This window comes from Dermacentor variabilis, chromosome 1, assembly GCF_050947875.1.
Source record: "Dermacentor variabilis isolate Ectoservices chromosome 1, ASM5094787v1, whole genome shotgun sequence".
NCBI lineage: Eukaryota > Metazoa > Arthropoda > Arachnida > Ixodida > Ixodidae > Dermacentor > Dermacentor variabilis.
The window spans coordinates 192,437,379-192,459,423 of record NC_134568.1 but is presented as its reverse complement, the minus strand read 5'-3'; the positions used below and the strand labels follow the sequence as shown (position 1 = coordinate 192,459,423).

The window sequence follows — 22,045 nt, the reverse complement described above, 5'->3', positions numbered from 1 at the left end:
CGAAGAGAACAGCAGTTTATGACAGGTAACGAGGCGCTAGAAGTGGTCAGGGACTACATCTACTTAGGAAAGGTAGGGACCGCAGATCCGGATCATGAGACTGAAGTAATCGGAAGAAAAAGAATGGGCTGGAGTGCGTTTAGCAGGCATTTTCGGATCATGAACAGCAGGCTGCCATTATCCCTCAAGAGAAAAGTATATAATAGCTGTGTCTTACCAGTACTCACGTGCGGGGCAGAAACCTGGAGGCTTACGAAAAGCATTCTACTTAAATTGAGGACGACGCAACGAGCTATGGAAAGAATGATAGGTGTAACGTTAAGGGATAAGAAAAGAGCAGATTGGGTGAGGGAACAAACGCGAGTTAATGATATCTTAGTTGAAATCAAGAAAAAAGAAATTGGCATGGGCAGGACATGTAATGAGGAGGGAAGATAACCGATGGTCATTAAGGGTTACGGACTGGATTCCAAGGGAAGGGAAGCGTAGCAGAGGGTGGCAGAAAGTTAGGTGGGCGGATGAGATTAAGAAGTTTGCAGGGACAACATGGCCACAATTAGTACATGACCGGGGTAGTTGGAGAAGTATGGGAGAGGCCTTTGCCCTGCAGTGGGCGTAACCAGGCTGATGATGATGATGACTTTGAAAACGCTGACGTCGCTCTGAATTGAAGGTTTGAAGTATTTCTCGTATTCGCAGTGTTCCCGTTCACGCCAGGGTGACGTCAACCCTCGTCGACGTCTAGCTGACGTATGTGGTCGATGGGAGTTGCCGCGCGAGCAAAAGGAATATAATAATAATAGTAATCAATAAATAAAAAAGAAGTATGGCTATGTTCTTTTCTAGTAATCAACCTCCTGTAACGCGAGGCTTACAAAATGTTTTCGAATAACACCCTATCATCCCAAAATGATTAGTTTTGCTCTGTAGCTTACCTTCACGGGTAGTGCTCCCTGAAATGTCCGGTATTTGAGAGTCAGTCATGCACCAGAGCACGCATCCATACATTTCAATTTATTGCGTAGTTTTGTGTTCACCATCTCACGGCAACGTGACTTTGAAGAGGAACACGGTGCGTACACGCAATCGTGCAGGAGGATCTAGCGCGCTTCGGCAAATCCGATTCTGTCGGCATGTCGGTCAAAGACTGTGTAGAATTTCCGCATGAAAACTTGACCCAGGATCCACAAGGGCTTCTTCGTGCCATAGTCGTCAGTAGTTCCGAAGCCGGCGTAGCATCGCACTCGGTTGTCGGATGTTAGCAACTGCGTTGCGAAAAGAAGGGAGTCGTAACGATGCAATTCGCGAAGCGATGGTGCATGCACGCAGCGAAGAAATCAGGACCCGTATTCACAAAAAGCACTTACGCAAAGACGTGCTATTAGCGAAGGCATTTGGCCAATAGCAAAAAACACGTACGAAGGAAAAGCTTTGTGAATCCGGCTCCATCTCTCTATTCTTTTCACCTTGTACCATTTGGCACCTCTTGATGTCGACGTGGTGCGCACCGCAGTCACCAGCTCAGCGGAGAGAAGTTTTGTACTTCAGTGAACAAAAATAAGAGCAATAGTACCACAGAAAATAAAGCACCAAACAGAGACAGAATTACAGGAAATGACAGTTGCAGACGCAATAAAGAAGTTCGCCACGCCGTTGGGTTATTTGCCATGGAAACTACGAAACAAAGATGCGCAACAATGGGAAAATAACATAATTTTTGTAATTGCTTTTGAGATAGTGGTACAAGCATCATGACACATTGGTTTTAGTGCTTTTTGATTTCCACGTCCATTCTCTTTTGCCCATGCTGCTCAAATAACGGTGGCCCAGTCTATAGAAAGAGCTTTCAGCTTACCTTGACTATGTAGTCGGCTCCTTTGAGTGTATGCTGTCTGCCGCCAATGGTGAATACGAGCTTCGGCAACTTGCTAACTTTCTTGCAATCCACGAGGTACTGTGATATTTTACGAGAAACGAAAAGAAGGAGGTAACACTGACGTCTTAGCGATGTCCCCTTCAAACACACGGTTATCATTTCGTCGATATCTCATCGGGCTCACTCTCCGATATTCTACATTATATGCCATTATGGTGATAATCATGTCGGTAATTTTCATCCAAGAACCATAACTATACTGAAATATAGAATGTGTTACCTTGCAATCTAGAGGTTGACAGCGCTTTATTTTGAAGGGAGGCTTGTTATATTGGTTTGTTTCTTCTCTTTGTATTACCCTCCTAACTAGGAGGGCAATACAAAGGGCCAGCAGTACGAACGAAGAAATAAACGGACAAATGAACTAATTCATTAATACGGTCGTTATTGTATTTATGAGAAGCGCTCTTAGAGCCCCCGTACGCGTACAACCAGCGCTACAGATAAATCCTTTAATACCTCTTGAATTCGGGCCGGCGGCGTCGACATTTCATTTTTTTTTTCTTTTAAGGCGAAGCGTTGTTTGCCTATTCCACGCGGTTTGTCTTTCGTCGTTGTTTCCTTGCAGTTTATATTTGAGGATTTAAATCGACAACTTCGGTCAACTGAGTATATGCTGACTGCTGTCTTGCCAAGTGGACAGGGCCACTGGACCCTAATAAAGTTGTACTCATTCACTCAGTGTGCATGTGCCAAGATAGACAACTTGCTGGTGGCCGCTGTCTGGCCGATAGTATAGACAACTTGGCTCACCGGGTATCTGCCCGAAGAGAAAAATTCGGCAGTGGATATATGCGTAACTGGGTACGCACCACTGGATATGTGCCGAAACTTGGCCTATTCCCCAGAATGGATGCCCCACTATGAGTCAAGGAGCCTTAAATTTATTTTGATACGAGCCGTATTTCATTGTGCCCCATACAACTATCATCAACTTTATTCCCTCAACAAGCATCATGCATCGCTTTCATCCTCGTGACGCAGATCGACAGTTAACAGCTAGGGCTGACTAACAGCTACACAAGCGCCAAGGCTGCGCTCATGTCATCCGTTAGTGCCAAGTCAAGCAAGCTTCGCGTTATTTAGGTTCCAAGATTGCGTTCGATCGTTGTGTGTGTGTGCGTGTTTTGTTTTTTAGAACAGGTGGGGTTACATGAGAATACGTTGCAATGTTGTTCATATGTTAACATACCGGTAGTATAAATAAAAGCATAAGCAATCAAACACAGGGTCAACCTAGATATGATAAATAATTGCCCAACGCTAAAGTAGGAAACAAAGAATAGAAGGACGTACACATAATCGGTTACAGCAGTTAAAAAAAATGAAAATAAAAAAATGTAGTGGCCTACCAGTCCGTGTACAAACCAGTGCGCATGCTGGTATTTTTGAGACTACTACATTTTTTCTTTTCTTTTTTTTACACGCGCTAGATCGTAAAGTTTGTATTCACGTTTTTTTTCCCTCGAGCTCTCTGAGCTTGCAGTCACACCCCGGCCGAAACGTCAGTAAAGTCGTGTAATTTTTTCTACGTGCTTTTAGTCCTTGAACTATTTCTGCGGCGGATCCTGTGATTCTAAGCTTCAATATATATATATATATATATATATATATATATATATATATATATATATAGATCCGCTGTTCGGGAAAGCTACCATGGTGCACATAACCTGATGTTTGCCACGACGGTCTTCCACTTTATCGCGTAGACATAGCGTGAAAGACGAGCACTTGAGGTGCTTAATTAATATTTACAAGCCAGTTATATCTAATTAAAATGAAAAATATACCCGCGAGTTGCACAATGTGAGAATAACGCAACAGATTTATCGGCGTGTATTGTGTCGGTACCTTCGAAAAACATGAGTAAAATTATAAGTGAGTGAAACTTCAATCAAATCTGAGTTGCTCATTCTTATTGCTGTAATGGTGCGAAGATGATCGAAATGAGTGAAAAAACAAGCGCACTGGAATCGTTCCTTGATTCGAAGATCACCAGAGACACTCGGTACATAGACGATGCATGTGTAGCTAAAATGGCCTAGCATGCTAAAATTTCGTTCTATTCAAAACAACAGCAGTAACAAGAGGACGACAGGTCTTGGAAGTTAACTTGATTGGGCCCTTTCTGTACCTGGTTTGCCCATCAGTTCATGTGCGCTAGCTTTTACTGCCCGAACTGTAGCGCTGGGCTTCGCAGCCATATATCGAGAGCAAGCGGATGACGTTACAGGACAGAATTTCTTTATCGTCGAAAAAGAAAAACAAACGCTCTAAAACGACAGCTGGTCGAAGTTAATACGGAGGGCCCTATTCGTAGACGGTTAGTTCGGTGTATAATGTTCGGTGTACGTGATTGTTTGTGGTTCGAGTTTGACTTCCCATGTGCGTGAGACTTCCCTACTCACCGCAGCATTCCCCACAGTAGACGTCCTAAACAAAGTTATAACGTCGTGTCATCATGCTTGATGACATTTAAATACTCTCGTATTAACATAGATTACATACTCAACACCATGGGTTCTGCTTGAGCTTCTTTTGTACATGTCACGGTTGCTGGCATAAGGTACAGTTAAAGAGCACGATACTGCGTAGCAAGCACTACCAGCAAAGGCCTGATCTGAGGACGTGTGAGCATCTTAGCGAAGGTGCGGATATCTGCACAGAAAACCATTGTATATACACGCCTTCCCGTGCTCTGTCTTCTGGGCGCCAATCACTCTGCTGATCCTGTCGATTTCTTCGCCGGGTCCTTCGATGAACGACGATCCCGAGTCAACTACAGTCCTGCAGCCGCCGACACAGAAGCGTTTGTCGCCTCCAGCTTGAACCCTTGGGGCGAAGAAAGGTGTATTTGGTTAACATGACCGAGTTACTTACTCGCTCCCAAAAAGGAATAAGAGAGAAAGAAACAAGAGCAAGGGCATCTGAAGTATATATTGAAACGTGTGTGTGCGGGAAGGGGGAGGGGATGGACTTTACTACACCATGTTGCAGTTAGGGGGGGGGGGGGCAGTTACGGACACAGAGAGGAGGTCGCTGCTGACGGCACGCTCTTTCTCCTTGGCTCCCGTGCACGGGTCGCAGTAATCGATGGAGGGGCATGATTTTGGACCGGTTGCATGCCCCAGTGGTGTGGAAAATTCTGAAAAATGGTGATAACAGCATCGCGATTGCTGAAGGGAAAGTTTATGAGGAGGATTGTTTCTTCTTATAGCTGTATGAATGGGGCATACTGATGTAGAAGGAGCTTTGAGGCGGGTTCTATACTGGAGACATTTTTGTTGCCACATGATTAGATACTTTAATTTTCGTTCCGGTGCCCCTGGAGAGGAAGTAGGGAAGGAAAGCGTCTTCGCATGCGGCTAATTTCTCGCTAAACGCACTAGACGTGTGCTTACATTTTCTTTCCAATGAAACGAACTTTGTTCATATTGCTTGAGCAGTTGCCTAGTTACATTGCCCCTGCTTTTGGCCCTTGGCCCCCTAATAAAGCTTCCCCTGAACCTTCATGAACGTCTCGACACCTGAAGCACCCCAACCGACGTCATCTTTTCATCGTTCCGTCGAGCTGTTGCTGGTTTGTTCATATCGCGTTCACAATCTTTCGCCCAATCTTGTGCGCCAATGAACCTGTGAATTTCACGTTTATATAGCATTTGTTGACGCCTGTTACGCTTTTCTTACCTATTGTTTTCTCGTTTACTCCTGCAGCAATGCCGTTGGGGGGGGGGGGAGTGACGAAAATGGAAATTGCGAGTTAGTTACGCGCGTATACTTCCGCTTACCGGTCCATCTTGAATTCCCAGTGGCGCTTCTTGGTGACCGACACGTAGTGCATGTTGCCCCTGAAGTGTTCGTGGTTGATGCCACCGAGTACAAGTTCTCCGGCGGGTCTACCACTCGAGCTGCTTCCCAGGTAGAAGGAGAAGACGGATTGGGGCACCAGATTGTGCTCCATTATGGCGTCGAACACCGGTTTCACCTTTAGTGACGACACCTTAGGGTAGGCCAGCCCGATAATGCCGTCGAAGGGAACGTCCCGCCCAATCTCTCCGTCGAACGGTTCGGGCCGGAAGATGCCTTGCGACGCGTGCGTGATTTCGGCGAATGGCTGTGCGGGCACCGCACCGTTGCCTAGGTGCAGCGTGTCGGAGGAGAGCACACCGTTTACCTCGCCGCTGCCGTACTTGATTGACACCGCCGTACCGTCTGAGACGTGCGAGCTGGAGTGCGAACGATCGTATTTCCGGTGATCATCTGCGAACGCGCAGGCGGCCAACGCTAAGTGAAGCTGATGGCGGAAAACTTAATAATGCGCAGAAACCCATCACTTCCAAGGCAAGTGAAGGCGTGTATGCCCTATGTTCTTGCACAATGCGTTACTCGCCCACTGAAGGTCAGTAAATAAGAGGAACCAGCACACATGGGAGGAAACGCGAAAGGTAAAAATGTGTGGGCGTTCGAATATAGGAAATTTCGGATACCAATCTAATAGTCTGCGCTATTCGATTCTTACTCGATTGGAAAATCCACTATTCTAAATCGTCAGATATTTGTTTCAATTTAAGAGAGGAGAACACTTATCATAGTGTACACAGACAAAATCCGATGAAAGTGGGGACTATTCTGAATGATTATTCTGCAGCAGATACGCGGCTGTTGCGCAGCGTTCCTGAAAGTGAAATCACGGATCAGATATAACTGCTACTCAATAATTTCCAATCATTCAATAAATATTTGTGCCCATTATAAAGCCTACAAATGTGTTGTCTTGATTTAGGGGAAATGTGTACCTTATTTGGGCAATATCTCACCAAGTTTCCGTGCATTTAAACGGATATGCACTATAAGGTAGTATTAGCCCCTTCAACGGACATAACATCCTGATCGCATTTAGTGGCGCGCTACTATTTTGTTCGATTACTGTCTTTGTCAGGGTGCACCCTGCAGATGCAATCGCCTTTAAGCGCTTTCTCGTTTACAATATTCTTAGTGCACCGAACAATCCAGTTGTGAACGGCTTTGCAAGTGTCAAGCAGTCAATAAGCCTTTCTCTTCACCAAGTGGAATATAGCCAATCTTTAATTTAGTTTTGTCGAGAAATGAGAAAATATTCATTGTTCAATCGGATATTCGAAGGCCGTTCGTCTCGAATATTTGCAGTATATTCGAATAAAAAGGTTAGCTGTTTGAGCACCCTTACAAAAAAAGACAAAACAGTTATAACAAGCCGGTGTTCGTTGCTACGAATTGGTTATTTAGGTTACATCAGAACATCCTTTGTTAGTTACTTACTGCAGCCAACCAAACACTGAATGGATGGGACCCAGAAGTCAGCGGAGCCCGTGTCAAAGATAATACGGAAGGTTTGACCTGGCGTACCCAGCTTCACTTCGCCGATGTAGTCCATCTGTATGTGAAAAGTCACGAATTACTGAAAGGCTCTCATAAAGTGGAAGACGTCTTTTGACATGTACCCATAAGCACAAAAGCTTTCGGAGCACGGTGTTCGAGAAAAAAAAAGAAATTTTGTCACTGCCATTGAAACAGTCGTCCAATCGAAAGGCGCTGGTATGTTGTATAGATTCACGCATTTCTCATCAAAATTTCTATCTGAGCGACAAATTCGTAACAAAATTTAACTATTTAGATACTGTAGTGTTACAATAACTTTTGCGGTCGGTGGTATAGTGCAACGACCCCACATATATCTCTGGTGTTATGTCTCAAAACGGCAAGTTCACCACTTCACGTGTGCCCTCACTCCCGGCGCTGACTTCTGACGGGCAAAGAAAAAACGCTCCCTTAGAGATAACAGGAACCGCCACATTCTGTGGAAGCGATGACGGCCTTCAAGGCCAGGCTTCTCAAATTCTTCTAGCTCCTCAACTCTGGGCCGTCCAGCAGGTCCACGACGCCGCCAGGAAACTCAACCTCCCGGTTCCGTCGTGGGAGACGCCCACTCCATGAGAGCCCGAAGCTCTCGTGGCCTGCAGGACCTCGCATAAAGTTGATTTCCTTCCTTCCTTTTCAAATCGGAACAAGCTGACCGTTACAGAGAACCCACGTATTGCTGTAAGGAGCCAGTGTCGACGACTTCCGTGGGAAAGGCGTCGACCCCGATTGCCGACTGTTTCGTGATTGTGTCATATGCGAAAGCAAAGGTGCAGCATCATAGGTACAAAAGAGGTCCAGCCAGGTACAAAAGACCGGCTAAAAAAGCGAGCTGGCATCTGATTTTGGCAGAGCTTCTTGTTGCTAGAATAGAATCATTTATGCGTCATTTCGCAAGAGGATGTCCGCCAATAAGAAAAAGAGCCTTTGTGTCGGCTCAGGCATGTTTGAACTAAACGATACACGTTCTGTAATGATCGCACGCACGCACGCGCGCACGCGCACGCACACGCACACGCACACGGACACGCACGCACACACACACAAAAGAAACGCCAGAGCATATATCTAATGACTGCCTGATCTCGACAGTGTTACTTGAGAGAATGCAGAATCTCTTCAAGCTACCGGGTGTGCCATATCCAGACTTTCCGATCCATCAACCCACTTCTAAAGAAAGTGGTGAACCGGTTTGCACTTTTTTGATGACTTAGTATTGCTACCAACTATGGGCTAGCAAGATGCAAGCTACATACACAGAAAAGAAGTCAGGCCTCCACGAGGCACGGCAAAAATAAGAAGGGAACTTTGGTTCTACCTGGAAAGGGAGAGACGTCATTTGGGTACACTACCAGAGATGGTGCCGAACGATTATTATTTTCACCCAACGACAGGGAAAGGTTGTTGTTGAATTCTGGAGGAACTGATCACCACTACTGAAGGCGTTGGCGGCGCACATGCGGAGCTCACGCACCGCGAGTCGCACCCGCCGGAGTATGGTGGCTTGAACTCGTCCGAAAAATGACCACCACCTCAAATGAAAAAGACACTGCACCCCCGTGGTTGTGGAAGCCTTGCTTGGGGCAGTTGTACGGATCATGATCGTTGACTGAGATCTTAATTATCATCAGTGGACAGCGCTTTATGAGCTGTCCTCTCTTCCACCTGACAAAACAAGGTGTCGCGACAAAATGGCTGGAGTGCAGCGAACAGTTCGGCAATTCCGATTGGCCGCAAATAAGGTGATTAAACTCCCTCGTCTAGTGACCCAGTGAAAACGACTGCGTAAAAAGCGGACATCCTCGGTGTTGTGCAGTGTGTGCTCCGACATGTAGTGTGCTTCCATAACAATAGATCCAGTTGCAAACATACAAACTAAGCCCATTCGTTTCTTCCAACCTCCCGGCGTCACCTCCTCCCAAACAAGCAACTATCAGCGATAGAGACGGACGACGGCGCGGTTCCACTTAGCTTAGTGCGACACCCCGGTGTAACCCAGGCCTGCTACAACGTTTTACGCGCTCCAGCTGCGTAGGCAAGCGACCCTCCATTTGACGCCCGACTCTGAACCACGAACACTAGAACCAGAAACACCGGAGAATGCGAGAGTTATAAACATGCACTACACATAGTTCGGCCATCAGCGAGGTCAAAGTCCGGTGTCGCTGCAGGCGAGTGTCAGCAATGGAGATAAGCAAGACACGTTTAGAGTATTGGTAGAAAAAGAGCAGGAAAAATATTGATAGGACCGGATACAGGATCCGTTACAAGCATAGCTAACTATACAAGGTAGATATAGAGGCCTTAAGGAAGAGCGCAAATAATGACAGATAGGCAAAATGCTAGAATAATAAGCACTTATAGATTACCTGATTAGTACAAGCAGGCTTTGTGACTATTTGTCACTGCACCGTTTCAAAGGGTATGCAAATGAATCATCATCGTTATCAGTGACCTCAGCGTTCCGCTGATGATAGCGGTGGCCCTTGCACTTTTTCGATTGCAATGACCAACGTAACGAACCTTCGGAGGTATTTGTGGGGATGGCATCAATGTATTCGTCCGTTTATGAAGATCACATTGCTGATGCGCGCTGCCTGAGTGGCAATAGTGATCGCTGCCCATCAGGGTCATAGTGTGTCGATGCGCGATGGAATCCATAGAGCTTCCTTTAAAAATTACTGCAGGGAACTCTGACATCAGTGCCTATAGGGGAGATGAAAGTATTGTGGTTCAGCCTTGATAAGAATGGTGGGCAGTATACATGGATTTGCCTAAGCTTCGTCCTTTTGGCTTCAAACGGCCGCTCCTTCGCACATTGATTATTTTCAACAAAATATTGCGTTGTAGATGCCACAGTTCGGGATGACTATGCGTGTGCGCGGAAACTTGTTGCCTTCGCGTGCTTAGCAAAATAAGATTTCTCTGAAATTTAGAAAGACGGTGCCTCATAAACACCGACACAAGAGTGCATGAAGCCACAAGCCCGAAGATTGGGGAAATCCATGTACTACCCATGATTCCCATGGTATCTGAGCTATCTCAGTGCCATATTTACCTTTAGAGCGATTTTGGTGGGGCACTGCATGACGCAATCGTTTCGACTCAAGTTGATCCGCTTAGGCAACGACATTTGTGCCTGGGTGGTCGGCGCATCGAATATTTGATTGCGATCGGTCACATAGTGGCGTGAGATAAAGAAAACTGATCACGAGCTCCTTGTGGGTATCATTGGAGAGCAGGACGAGAAGTGAAAGACGTGAAGGATGTGAAGAAAGAGCAGGTCGCAAGTGAAAGAACGCACCAATTGCGTTCTTTCACTTCACCATATTTACATTTACTTGGGTCGGTTTTCTTCGCCACGCGGGGCGAACGAAGTGTTCGCACCGCATTGTCTCCGGTTAGTTGCAAGAAGAATATTTCACACTTTACTCACGTTCATGTGATTTTCGAGATGTTCGTGAATCGGTTTATTCGCTCTGCCAAGCGAAGATGTCCAGTTAGACTCGACCAGCATTAGGGGCACCCTGCAAAGGAACATGACATTTTTACTTGCAATATGTTGGTTATTAATTTAAAGATTAGATAGCTTTCTTTTCTTGGTGGCTATATAGGAAGGATGGCAGTTGCTCCGGAGACCCTGTCGTCGAGGTGGGCGGCCACTCTGTGCAGCTCAGACTTCGGCATCCAGACGTGGGCAGTCCAGCAAGCCCTTGAGGCCGCGTTGAGGCAGGGCCTTGACTAGAGTTACTGTATATGCTACCACAGGTAGCAGAGTTGCGCGTAGGTTCACCGTCTTGCCTGGGAAGCAACCAAATCTATGCGGCGAATACGCACTCCGTTTTTACAGGCTACATGCCTACCGTATCGTCGATTGACCGTGGATGCTTTTGCATCGCTTGTGGACCGCCTTTCCGCCTAATCACAAACAAAGCGCATCGAAACAGCTGGCTGGATAAGAACGTCAAGAAAAAGGCGCTCCTCTTTTTTAGCGCGCGGCGTAAGATGCAGCGCAAATATTATCAGTTGTTTTTCGGACTTCCATTCACCTGTGCACCTTCTCGGAACTTTTGACCTAATAACGTATAGGTCCTGACGTATCTAGAATAGATTTCGTATTCTATATACGCCGATCATACGCAGCATTCATGAACCTCGACGGTAACAATAAGATCGCACCGAACAGTCTTAGGGAATATGTTGATGTTATTTTATGGATTCCGAAAATCCTACAAAAATATTTTTCCTTCGCTTGAATAATGCTTGGCACTCAGATTTTGTTTCAACAGAGAGTAATACGCTACGAAGAGTAGTGCAGTACTCTTTTAGCAAGTAAACAGTAACAAAAAGCACCGAGCCAACTACCTCTTTTTTGGCAATAGAAACACACTTGCGAATTTCAGAGAAAAAAACAGTAATACATATGCGTGCGAATATTTTGATGAAGTGAGCTTTATCAATTTGTGCTCTTTTACAAAGGGAAATGTACTAAGTATAATGAGGCCCATACCTGCTTGTGTGCCAAAGTTCTCAACATGTAGGCAGTCTAAAGTATTAGTGGTGAATCAATGACCAACCATTAGTATTTCGTGTCGCTTACCCCATTAGATTTGCTGAAGCGTACCCACCTACCAGCAGGCACTGGATATCAGCCACACCTGCAAGTGTCATTTCATTGGGTGCCTTTTCACTGCAGGGCTTCCAAAAGTAACCTTCTGTGGGAGTGTAGTGAAAGTTTTTCTCTCACAGGATTGGCATAGCTACATTATGGGTAATAATGCCAACACAGTTAGGCCCTTACAGCATGTTAAATGGCGACATTCATTCCTGTTGCCTCTTGCTTCACATAAGCAGTAGTAGGTGAAATATATTTACTTAGTAGTAACCTCTTTTATGTTCAGAAACAACAACCCAAGCAGTGCGTTATCATGAAAATGTGAGTTGGCTCATTTATGACAGTTCTGTGAAAGCAGTGTGGTGCATTTCATGCGCAGAACTGGTAATTCAAACTAAAACTTTTGTATAACTCTTGTGCTTCCATTATTTAAAAAAAAATCCAGACTTGCAGTAGCCTGTCATATTCCACCTGTGAATTTTTTAGCACAGCCTACAAAAGCACGTACCCGTTAGCCAAGTAATTTCATCTGAACCGCTCTTGACGTAATAGGCAGTTGACTGAAAATTTGTGTTTGTTCAGGTGTTTTTACCTGAAGACCCTTCAACAGTTTTACAAAGGAAGAACAATTATTGCAGTAAGTTGTCACGAGACAGGTTTTAAATATATTTTATACCCAAACATGTTGCTACGACCTAGCTATAGTTGTTTCTTCAATATTCAAGGAATTCACCCGACCACCCACAATGCAGACATGTTAAGCATCCAGAACAATAATGGCAAAATACAAGAGTGAAGTGCACATGGCCACTGCAGCAAGCATCAGACCTATGTGACAAGCTTTTACTATTTTCGCAAGAGAAGTGAGGGGAGCTTCCATTCACTTTGAAATGAAGGTGTGATAAAAAGAGTTTATTTATAAAATTTATTTATTACAAAAATAACACACAGGCCATGTAGTGCATGAGAACATCGAAGCATTGCACTTTTATTGCAGACACAAGTAATTCACAATTAAGACAATCCAAAAGTATGGAATACAGGAGCAGGCCACACAGAGAACTTGAACCAGATTAGTACATACCAGTTCGAAAATGTCAGCAATATATATTTTTTAAATCGCCTATTACAGATACGACCACTGCATATTTTGGGCTAGATTATCCTTCAAGGCAGGCACTACGTGGCCAATAAATCATAGACAAAATTAGATAATTTAACAAAACTGTTCCGAGTAGTAGAGACTGGAATTTTAGGCAGCAAATAGTGAATTTTAGCCATTTAGAAAATCGGCACTAGAGATGAAGTCTTGGCTAGTAAACGAATGTTGCGCCCCCAATTGCAAAATGTGTACATAAAGGGACTGACAACCAATTTTCATGCCACCAATTATTTTTAATACAATGGCAAGCTTACCGGTCAGAGTGTCTAATCCTGAAGTGGTAACGCGGGAAACGCAGTGGAACATCTTTATCAGGAAAAGCTAGTTGGTGGTACTCGCTATGCCAGGTGCATTTATTATTCGGCACGCAATTTAACACTAGGAAATATGTGTTCACTCAGGAGGACTGGGGCGCAGTCTTCAGAAAATAATAAGACCTGCGCCTGGCCTGCTAGGTGTCGACGAAGAGCATTATCCAACCTAAAGACGCTGATGCAGCCTTGAAGATGCCAGGGGGGCCGGGGGTCTCTTGCGCCATTTCTAGTGCTGAGCAGTCTGCACGATAAAGAAGCATACACCAGGAAAAGATAGAGAAGAAGCGTATCTATAGACAACTAGTTGCTGGTGCTGAGAATGTCTGGTTTGGGTCTGTAGTCTCACCTGATCTTGATGTGGTGACTCAATGAGGTGCTTCTCCACGTGTGACTTGTAAAGGTGAGTCTATATAGAGGCACAGCAATTGAAACTTATTAGTGAACATTTACTCAAGGGTATGGCAGCCCCTTTTTAACAAGGATAGCATTAGCATGCTATGCCGTGTACTTACGAGAACATATGCCAGGGACAGCATTTGCCTTGAATTGTTTTTTCCCATTCCGTCCTTCGTCAAGAAACTGATCAGATGTAAAGTGATCCTGCATGCAAGCAAACAATCACGGTCAGCGACCACACATCATATGTGGCACAAAATGTAAATGACTGGCACCACTTTACAGTAAGTTTAGTACTATAAATCTTTCTTTTATCCAGTGTTCATTTACTAACACTATCGTTTTTGGCTTGCGTAACGTATGCAACAAAGTAGCACGCTAAATATACCTCAATTTTCTATTTTCGAGATATTAATACGACAACCTGCGAGCCGCCGTGCTACACCGTCAAGACTTTCGAGGAAACAATGTTATACGACTGCGGTACTGAGGGTTCGTTATCAGATGCCCCTTAATAGAAGTGGCCCCTTAACAGATGCCCCTCCACAGGACTATACTACCTCGGGTTACCACACGTTAGAGGGGCAAATTCACTGAGCAACTCAAGTATACTAAAAACTTAGGAATAGTTGAAAGGGACCCAGCGCCCTACTTTCACATATACTTCGCATGCTTCCATATCATTGCATACTTTCAGGTATTCGGCGCGTGCGCCCAGGTGCTACTCAAACAAACAAAAGGAAGCGTATGCAGCAGTGCTTCTGACAAAACAAAAAAGTGGGGGGCGGGGAGGTACACGGCATACGCGGGCCGGCGGGCCTAGGACTTCACCCCACTAGTCTATGAGCAACACTCACCAGGTGCCTCGTCGTAGCACGCAATATTTTTGCCGAAACAAAACAACGCGAATCTTTAACATATTTCATTTTGTCGATATGGCCGTGCCTGTACTCCGTTGAAGAAGAGGAGAACCCGAGTGTGCATGAGCGTATTTGTAAAAGCGCAGTGAAGAAGAGGAAATTGCGGTTGCGCTCATAATTAAAACGGCGACCTGCTGCTGTGCCTTCTGCTTTACAACCCGTTTTGACGTTGCGACAATATACATGTACGTTCACAACGAGGACTTTGACAAATTATGTATATCGTAAACCACGTAACGATATCGGCAGTACTACGCGTTGATTACATAATACAAACATGCACCGTAGCTCTGAAAAAAAAATGGTGAAGCATTCTCGTAGGCTATTCAAAGGAAAAACTTACCTCGCATATTCTTGACTCTCTTGACATAGCTTCCTTGCGTTGCATGCGAAGCAACCACTGAAGTCGGCGCACAATAACCGATCTCTCCCATAGCATCGCATAAAAAGCTTTTCCGCTTTCAGAGCGATTCGTGCAGTTGGGAGAAGAACACCCGGTCATTATATCATTCCGATGGAACTGCGATGAACCAACTGTGAGATTCGCTGCGTACGTTGTGTTGTTGCTCCGCAGCTAGCCCGCACGTGAACAGCGAAACCCAATATCGGCCAGATTCGCTTTGAATTTGACTGGCGATAACTTGTGTCAATCCAGTTCGCTGCAGCGGAGGCGTTAAAAAATACAAAAAATTGGCAGTGGCTTAGCTGGGCTATGCCAGGATATACGTAGCGAAAGCTAAGGCATAGCATGGTTAGCCTCGGTTAATATTTATTGCAAGTCCAGGTTAGTCTGGTTGACTAGCCATGTTGCGGCGTTTAGCCAATCGTTCGGCGGGCTGTTCGTCTGTTTCCTGGGCGATTCGTTTCATCTTCATCTCGTTCCGATGTCGATTCCAGGCCTCCTTTTGCTTATCAGAATAGTCGCCGTCCATACTGCCGCCTCAACTGTGGTTGCAGCGCACGCGAGCTCTCCTTTTCAATCTTCCGACATGTTATCAGGCATGCGACGCAGCTGGCGAAGCGAGCGGAGGCGAGCGCAACGACGAGGAACGTGGCGAGACGTCATACCAAACGGCGGCGACTGAAAGGCGCGGCGCTGCGCAGCGGCGGAAAAACTGTGGCTCGGTGCTACTAGTGGCGCATGCGCAGTAGTGACTACGGAGCGAGAGAGAGAGAGAGAGAGAGAGAGAAATATCCGCGGCGAGGCGCGCGTTGTGACGTCATGTGCCTCCTCGGAGCACCGCCACGGCGAAATCGCAAGTTCGCGACCAGTAAAGCTTTCGCTTTAAAATTGGCCCGAGCATCTGCTTCTTCGCAATGCACGGTTGCTTGACTACCACGTGACGATGTTCCTGCAACAGAGGCGCTAGCGGCGTGATAAAACAGACGCGCAACTCTGCTACCTTTGGTAGCATATACAATAACTCTAGCGTTGACGTTCGCCCTTGGGAGACCTGAGCCCGGGTCGCGTTATACATTGCCGGACGTACACTAAAGTTGTATCCATCCATCCATCCATCCATTCAATATGCTTAGAGTCCTAGCTCTTTCATAAAACTGTGGTTACGATTTCACCGCAATAAGGTTAGAAGTCACCAATTTTTCTCTACTGTTTGTATTCGCTGCATACCGTTTGTCGTTGCAGTGGCAGGGACATCCGATGACATGTCCGATATCACGATTGCCTGCCATCTTTGAGCCTCTATTCTGTCCGATGCGCTTCGTAAATTCGGTACAGGTATAAAGCAATATCGGATAAAGGCATGCGCAGCATAACGTTTCTTCTTAAATACAGTCAAATTTGGAGTTTAACAACCCAATGCATGCTGAACAATGGGCTATAAGGAACTCCGCATATCGAAACGGCTCCGGATTAATTTTGACCCTCTGATTTTGTTTTTAAGGGCAACCAAAGCACTGTGCACGGTCATTGTTCATGCCTTTTGTTCCATGTGGCGGCGACATGCAACCATACAAATGCGGAATATCGAAGCATAGCTTTATTCTTATCTGGCTTAGAAATATGCCATCAAAGATGCACTAATGTTACGATGACTCGGGTACAACCTCACCATTGCAGAACATTTGGTATAGTGAAGGAGGCACGCGCAATCATGTTACCAATGTGAAGCAGTAGTGCTTAGCCGATTCCATGATTTAAAGTTCTGACGTGATGTGTGTGCAATGCTATTCGTGAACAAAAGATAGATGCTTTCATCAGAAATGGCGTTCGTGCTGGGTGGTTTTGTGAATTTTCTTAACACCAACCTCTCATTCGGAACGCCAAGGAGCGGTGCGCACACATCAAAATACCGAGTGTTTCAGCGAACACAAATTTCTTTAAAGGTTGCCTGTGGCAGGCAGCATAATTCTAGTTCATGAGCTGGTGTAAGTGAAGAGGCGGACATTACTTGCACAAAAAGCTGAATGCATGATCGACTAATTAACAAAAATTCACTCATTCAGTTTCGAACTGATTATCTTATGGCCCATATTGCAATTTACAAATTCTAGCCGTGGAGTTCGCAAAGCGGATCCACTTCGAATTCTCAGGATGACACCAGTTTCTAGATATTAATTCCTGAACTTAGCAGAGAAATGCAGTGGCGATCCCGTTACTCTCTTAACGAGACGTCGTTTTATGCATACAAGTACTTATTTCTTATCTGCCATCGCAGGAAGTGTCAGATGTCAGCTATAACGAAGACCTGGCTTCGTGCCAGGCAACGATGAAGGGCATGTTCAGTGTGCATATGCATACAGCGTTGAACACAATTTCAATTCAGTAAAACTGAATTGATAATTCAGAACTCATATAATAGCACCATCTAACGATTCTTTTCAACTTCTATTCTTTCTGCCATTCGTCATTGGTCCGCACGAAGCCGCGCCTCCGCAACCGCCGACTTCGGCTACTGTTAGGGTTGGCGTCTGGCACCACGTGCAGAAAGGAATTTCATCCGACCATCTTAGTCGAAATGAGGCGTGACTTCTCCTGCGATGGTTGGCGTCCCGCACCACGTGCAGACAAAACTTTCTCTCACCCGACCTTATTCCACCAGGCCTCGTCGAAATGAAGCGTGACTTCCTAATTCGCCATGACCATTTCGAGTTTCTGCTGGTCTGGCGGAAGCCCGGCAGTGTACAGGCCTCGTGTGTGTGCGTGCGTGCGTTTGCGTGCGTGCGTGTGTGCGTGCGTGCGTGTGCGTGCGTGCGTGCGTGCGTGCGTGTGTGCGTGTGTGTGTGTGTGTGTGTTTAGAGAGCTTCCAAGAACCCGCAACGCGCAGAGGAGACGGACAGTCGTCTACAATTCCAGGAGGCGAGACGACCTCCTCCTTGCAGCAGGCTCAGTATAACCAGAGGAGGAGGGGCCCTCTTTCTGTGCCGGTCACGTGACGTCGACGGAAGAAAGATCCCTCCCACGATTGTAGAGAGCCTATTTAAGGGGCTCCGAAATGTACTTTTAATCGCTTCATCCTCTTCTCTTCAATTTTCATCTACCTTTGAATAAACCGTGCAAATTTCGCACTAGAAATCGTCTCGCCCTTGCTTGGTCGCCATGGTCTACCGGATGCCTGCAGCCCACCGACAACGCCACGGTACCCAATAAGTAATGTCGGTCGAGCTTCAATAGACAGGCGTCGCCACAACTCGGGAGCAGCACGATACGCTACCCTGGAGTACGCAACACTACTCAGCGGTACGGGTAAAGCCATGTTCACACTACGGTCGTAACGGGCGTAGCAGCTCCTTCGGCGTATCGAACGTAACGGCTGTAAAAAACGTTGCGGCAGTTAAGCCGGCACCTTTGTTCACATTTACTGCTGCGTAAATTACGGCTTTTACAACAGGCCAATCAAATTTGGAGCTGCAGAGTCGACGTCACCAGCGGTCCAATATGGCTCCTGTCAACATGCAAGCGCTGGCAGAGATCGAAGAAATTCACGCTCAAAACAAACTTATAGTCATGTATTCAATCGCCCAAAGACGACGAAGGCGACGCAGAAGGGTTTGGGTGCGGCAAGTATTTCTCGACAGGGCGGTGGACGGCGATTTTCACAACCTTTTCGCCAAGCTCCGAGTTGGTGACGCTGCGATGTTTCATTACTTCGTGCGCATGTCACCCCAGCAGTTCCGCTTCCTTGAAAACCTAGTGAGACCACTCATCGCAGTTCGGAGCACGCATCTGCGGCCATCGATTTCCTCGACGGATAAACCACATTAACTGAAAAACAGTCTCGCAAGGCACACTGCACAAGTTTTCACGAACACAGCCAACCTAATCGTGCGCACGGAGTGGCGGAATGGCACTTCCCGCGCCTGGAGCTGTCTGCAGACGGGAGGACAGAAGTGTCCTCACCGGTTGTTGAAAATCGAAAGCTTATCGGTCATTGGCTGTGTCGCAACGGTTGTAATATCACAGTCGTAAATGTTGCCGACCCTTTAACACTCTCACCCACGATTTTCGCATGAATTGCGCGCGTTGGTACCTTTACGTTCGCAGTCTGAACTGGAGGCATACGCTTGTTGCGCTTCCGCTTACACATGTTACGAAAAATCGGCGCCTTACGAACGTAGTCTGAACATAGCATAAGAAGAAATTTACAGAAGCGGACTAAAGTAATCGCTGCGTAATGCTGTCCAGAATGCGGTGAAGCGCTATGGACGGCAAACCCCAGCCACTATTAACAGTGTGAAGCGAGACAGATACGGCAGGAATAGGAGCCGGCTCGCGAAATGCAAGTCATACTTTCTCGAGAGCGCATCGCCAATGTGAAAATGATCGAAAACACGATGTTTCATCGCTGCCTTCCTCGGCCAATTTCATACTGATGTGCTGTCAACACAGTATAACTTCGTATAACCACGTACATAGAGCCCTTAGATTCGAATATTCCCCAAGCACGGCGACTTTCCGCGCAGGATTCCTTTCGTCTGGTATTTTTTTTTTCTTCTTTATGTGTCACACTGATCTCAGTGATAACGGTGGTGTGGTGGCGTGCGAGTCAGTGACGAAAAGCAGATTAGTGCATACGGCGAGGAAAAGAAAGGAAAAAAAAAACCGGGAGGAATAGAGAGACCAACACATCCACAAACATCCCAGCATCGTGGTTAAAGAAGCGAACATCCGGGTTCCAGCTGTCAGCCATATTATCACGTTTGCCGTTTCCCGCACCATGTTGGCTGAACTTTTCGTCGTCCTGTGCTCTGTGCGTCCATACGTGTGTACGCAGTGGCAGCGCTTGTCGACTTTACACAATACGTATCCCACTTCACGGATTGACTAATTGGCTCCCACCGTCGGGTTGACATCTATAAGGGCTGAATCGAGACATTGCGTCGGCTGTTTACGGACATTGAAGGCAGCGTTGGCCGACTGCTCCAGCCACCGGCCACAGTGGCCACAGCTCGACCTCTCCAATTCAGCCATGGCGGTGTGTACATTGCAAGTCGTGCGTCCTGTTAACTCGTTTCTTTGCTTGTTCACCGGGTCGGTGAAACTTGGACGAGAACAGTGACCACGGAAATTAACTGGACACCAAAAAGAAACTGTGTTCGCTACCACCTTCGCCAGCGCTCTGCAGACAGTAACGTGCAAGGTAAGCCCCTGCTTGCGATGGCGACGCGTACTCACGGTTATCTATTGACTTATTCTGTGTATATTGAGTGTCGAGTATGCTGGCACTCTCAGGGTTTATTTCTCGCTGCTTTGGCAAATTATGCGAGGCTAGCTCTGTATACTTTAGCCCGATGATCCTTGTACCGGTATTCTCCATGATGGAAGCGAAGCGGACAGGGGAGGATTGAGAGGCGCGGCGCACGTATATAGCTTTAGGCATAGCACACACCAGGGATGCCAGCCACCCGTAGTCCTATGCCGATTGCATCAGCGACATCGACCCGTTCTGAATGCCGTAGCGTTCCGACGGCGACTTTTGTGTCAAGCTATACCTCGGGTGCAAGAGTGCTTGTGACCGAAATGTGGTTTCATGGAAGCAAACGGCACCCGGCATTTTTTTTTTCTCCAGCTTCATCCAGCCGCAGTGAAGAACTGACGTTGCCCTTATTCTTCTTTGCCGGTCGGTGGTGCTGTTGCAAACGTAGGCGGCCACAGTTTCTTTTATTTCGTTTTCGTTCGCCTGTCTTCGTCATCTCTCCGTCTTTTCCGTGCGCCGCGACAGCGAAGTTGGGACTGATACATGCCTACACCTTCAGCCAGCGCCTCGTTCGACACACCGCCCACCTTGACCGAGTGTGTCGCGGACAGACCAGGCGCTTACTCTGGTCATGATGACTATGTGCTTTCTGCTTGCCTAAGTATTTACATAATTATCCCGTTCAGATTCGAAGATCTTTGTCTTCCGTGCATCCTGCATGCGCCGGATGCGTACGATGCGTTCCTTTCCTACTTGTCATGTCCAAGGGGCGACGACGTCCTGCTCCGATTTTCCTGCAGGAGATCGAGTTCATTCTTTACCCTTATCGCAACAACACCGTGGTGGCGGAAAAGACGTTCATTTCGAGCACTGCGCTATTTCGCGTATCGCATACACTATACCCATACTCCTCGTTCTCGGATGACTGAAGCAATTGTCGCCTTAGATCGTTGATTTTATTGGCGATCGACAAATGAAATCTGTACCACAATTATTGATGAACCATGTACCACTCTGTGCAATGTCCTTGCACACGCCTGCCAGCGCATGTATATAGGCGAATGTTGTGGCCGTGTGCTGAAAAGGAAAATTGTCGGCCCGTATCTATGAAACATAGTTAGCTGGTTTCCTTTGCAATGATTGAAGTAGAGGCCAGACAATGTACTTATATATTCTACTGTTGGCCTGATCATGTACAGTTTGCATTCCTTCGCAGAATCCTTTAACGTATGTTCTAAATATGCGAGTTTGTGAATCCTTTCTATTACGCAAAGCGTATATCTCTCCGCCATTTCAGGTTCGTAGAAAAAGTTACGTCATAGTGTCATAATTAATTTATATGAGGGAAATATAGAAATGGTACTTATTGCTGGTTGTAATGAATTGTACAAAGCGCCAAACTAAATCAAAGCTGGTTGTTTAATAGCATTTAGTGAAACATGCAGAGTACCGAACACAGTCATTAGTGCATAATTGCATTTCTGCGGCTGTTTTGAATAACTTTTATGATGTCATGAATATATGCTGCAAATTAAGGTGGGTCTAGAACTGAGCCCTTCCACAGGTAATTAAGAATACCCCATAACGCATAGTTAATTAATGATGCGAGGGCGGGAAACTCGGGCACGAATGGCAAGCTATCTCC

At 46.3% G+C, this 22,045-nt stretch overlaps 1 protein-coding gene across 1 annotated transcript; it reads right to left on the bottom strand.

Annotated features, from left to right (window-relative positions):
* Positions 1 to 1,100: 1,100 nt before the first annotated feature.
* LOC142592619 (cathepsin D-like) lies at positions 1,101 to 20,174 on the bottom strand. The gene is made up of 7 exons (XM_075704198.1): positions 20,043 to 20,174; positions 13,774 to 13,833; positions 7,238 to 7,352; positions 5,728 to 6,199; positions 4,637 to 4,771; positions 1,856 to 1,970; positions 1,101 to 1,265 (listed from the first exon to the last, which is right to left on the bottom strand). The coding sequence occupies exons 1-7, from the start codon at positions 20,172 to 20,174 to the stop codon at positions 1,101 to 1,103; spliced, it is 1,194 nt and encodes a 397-aa protein (XP_075560313.1).
* Positions 20,175 to 22,045: the final 1,871 nt, after the last annotated feature.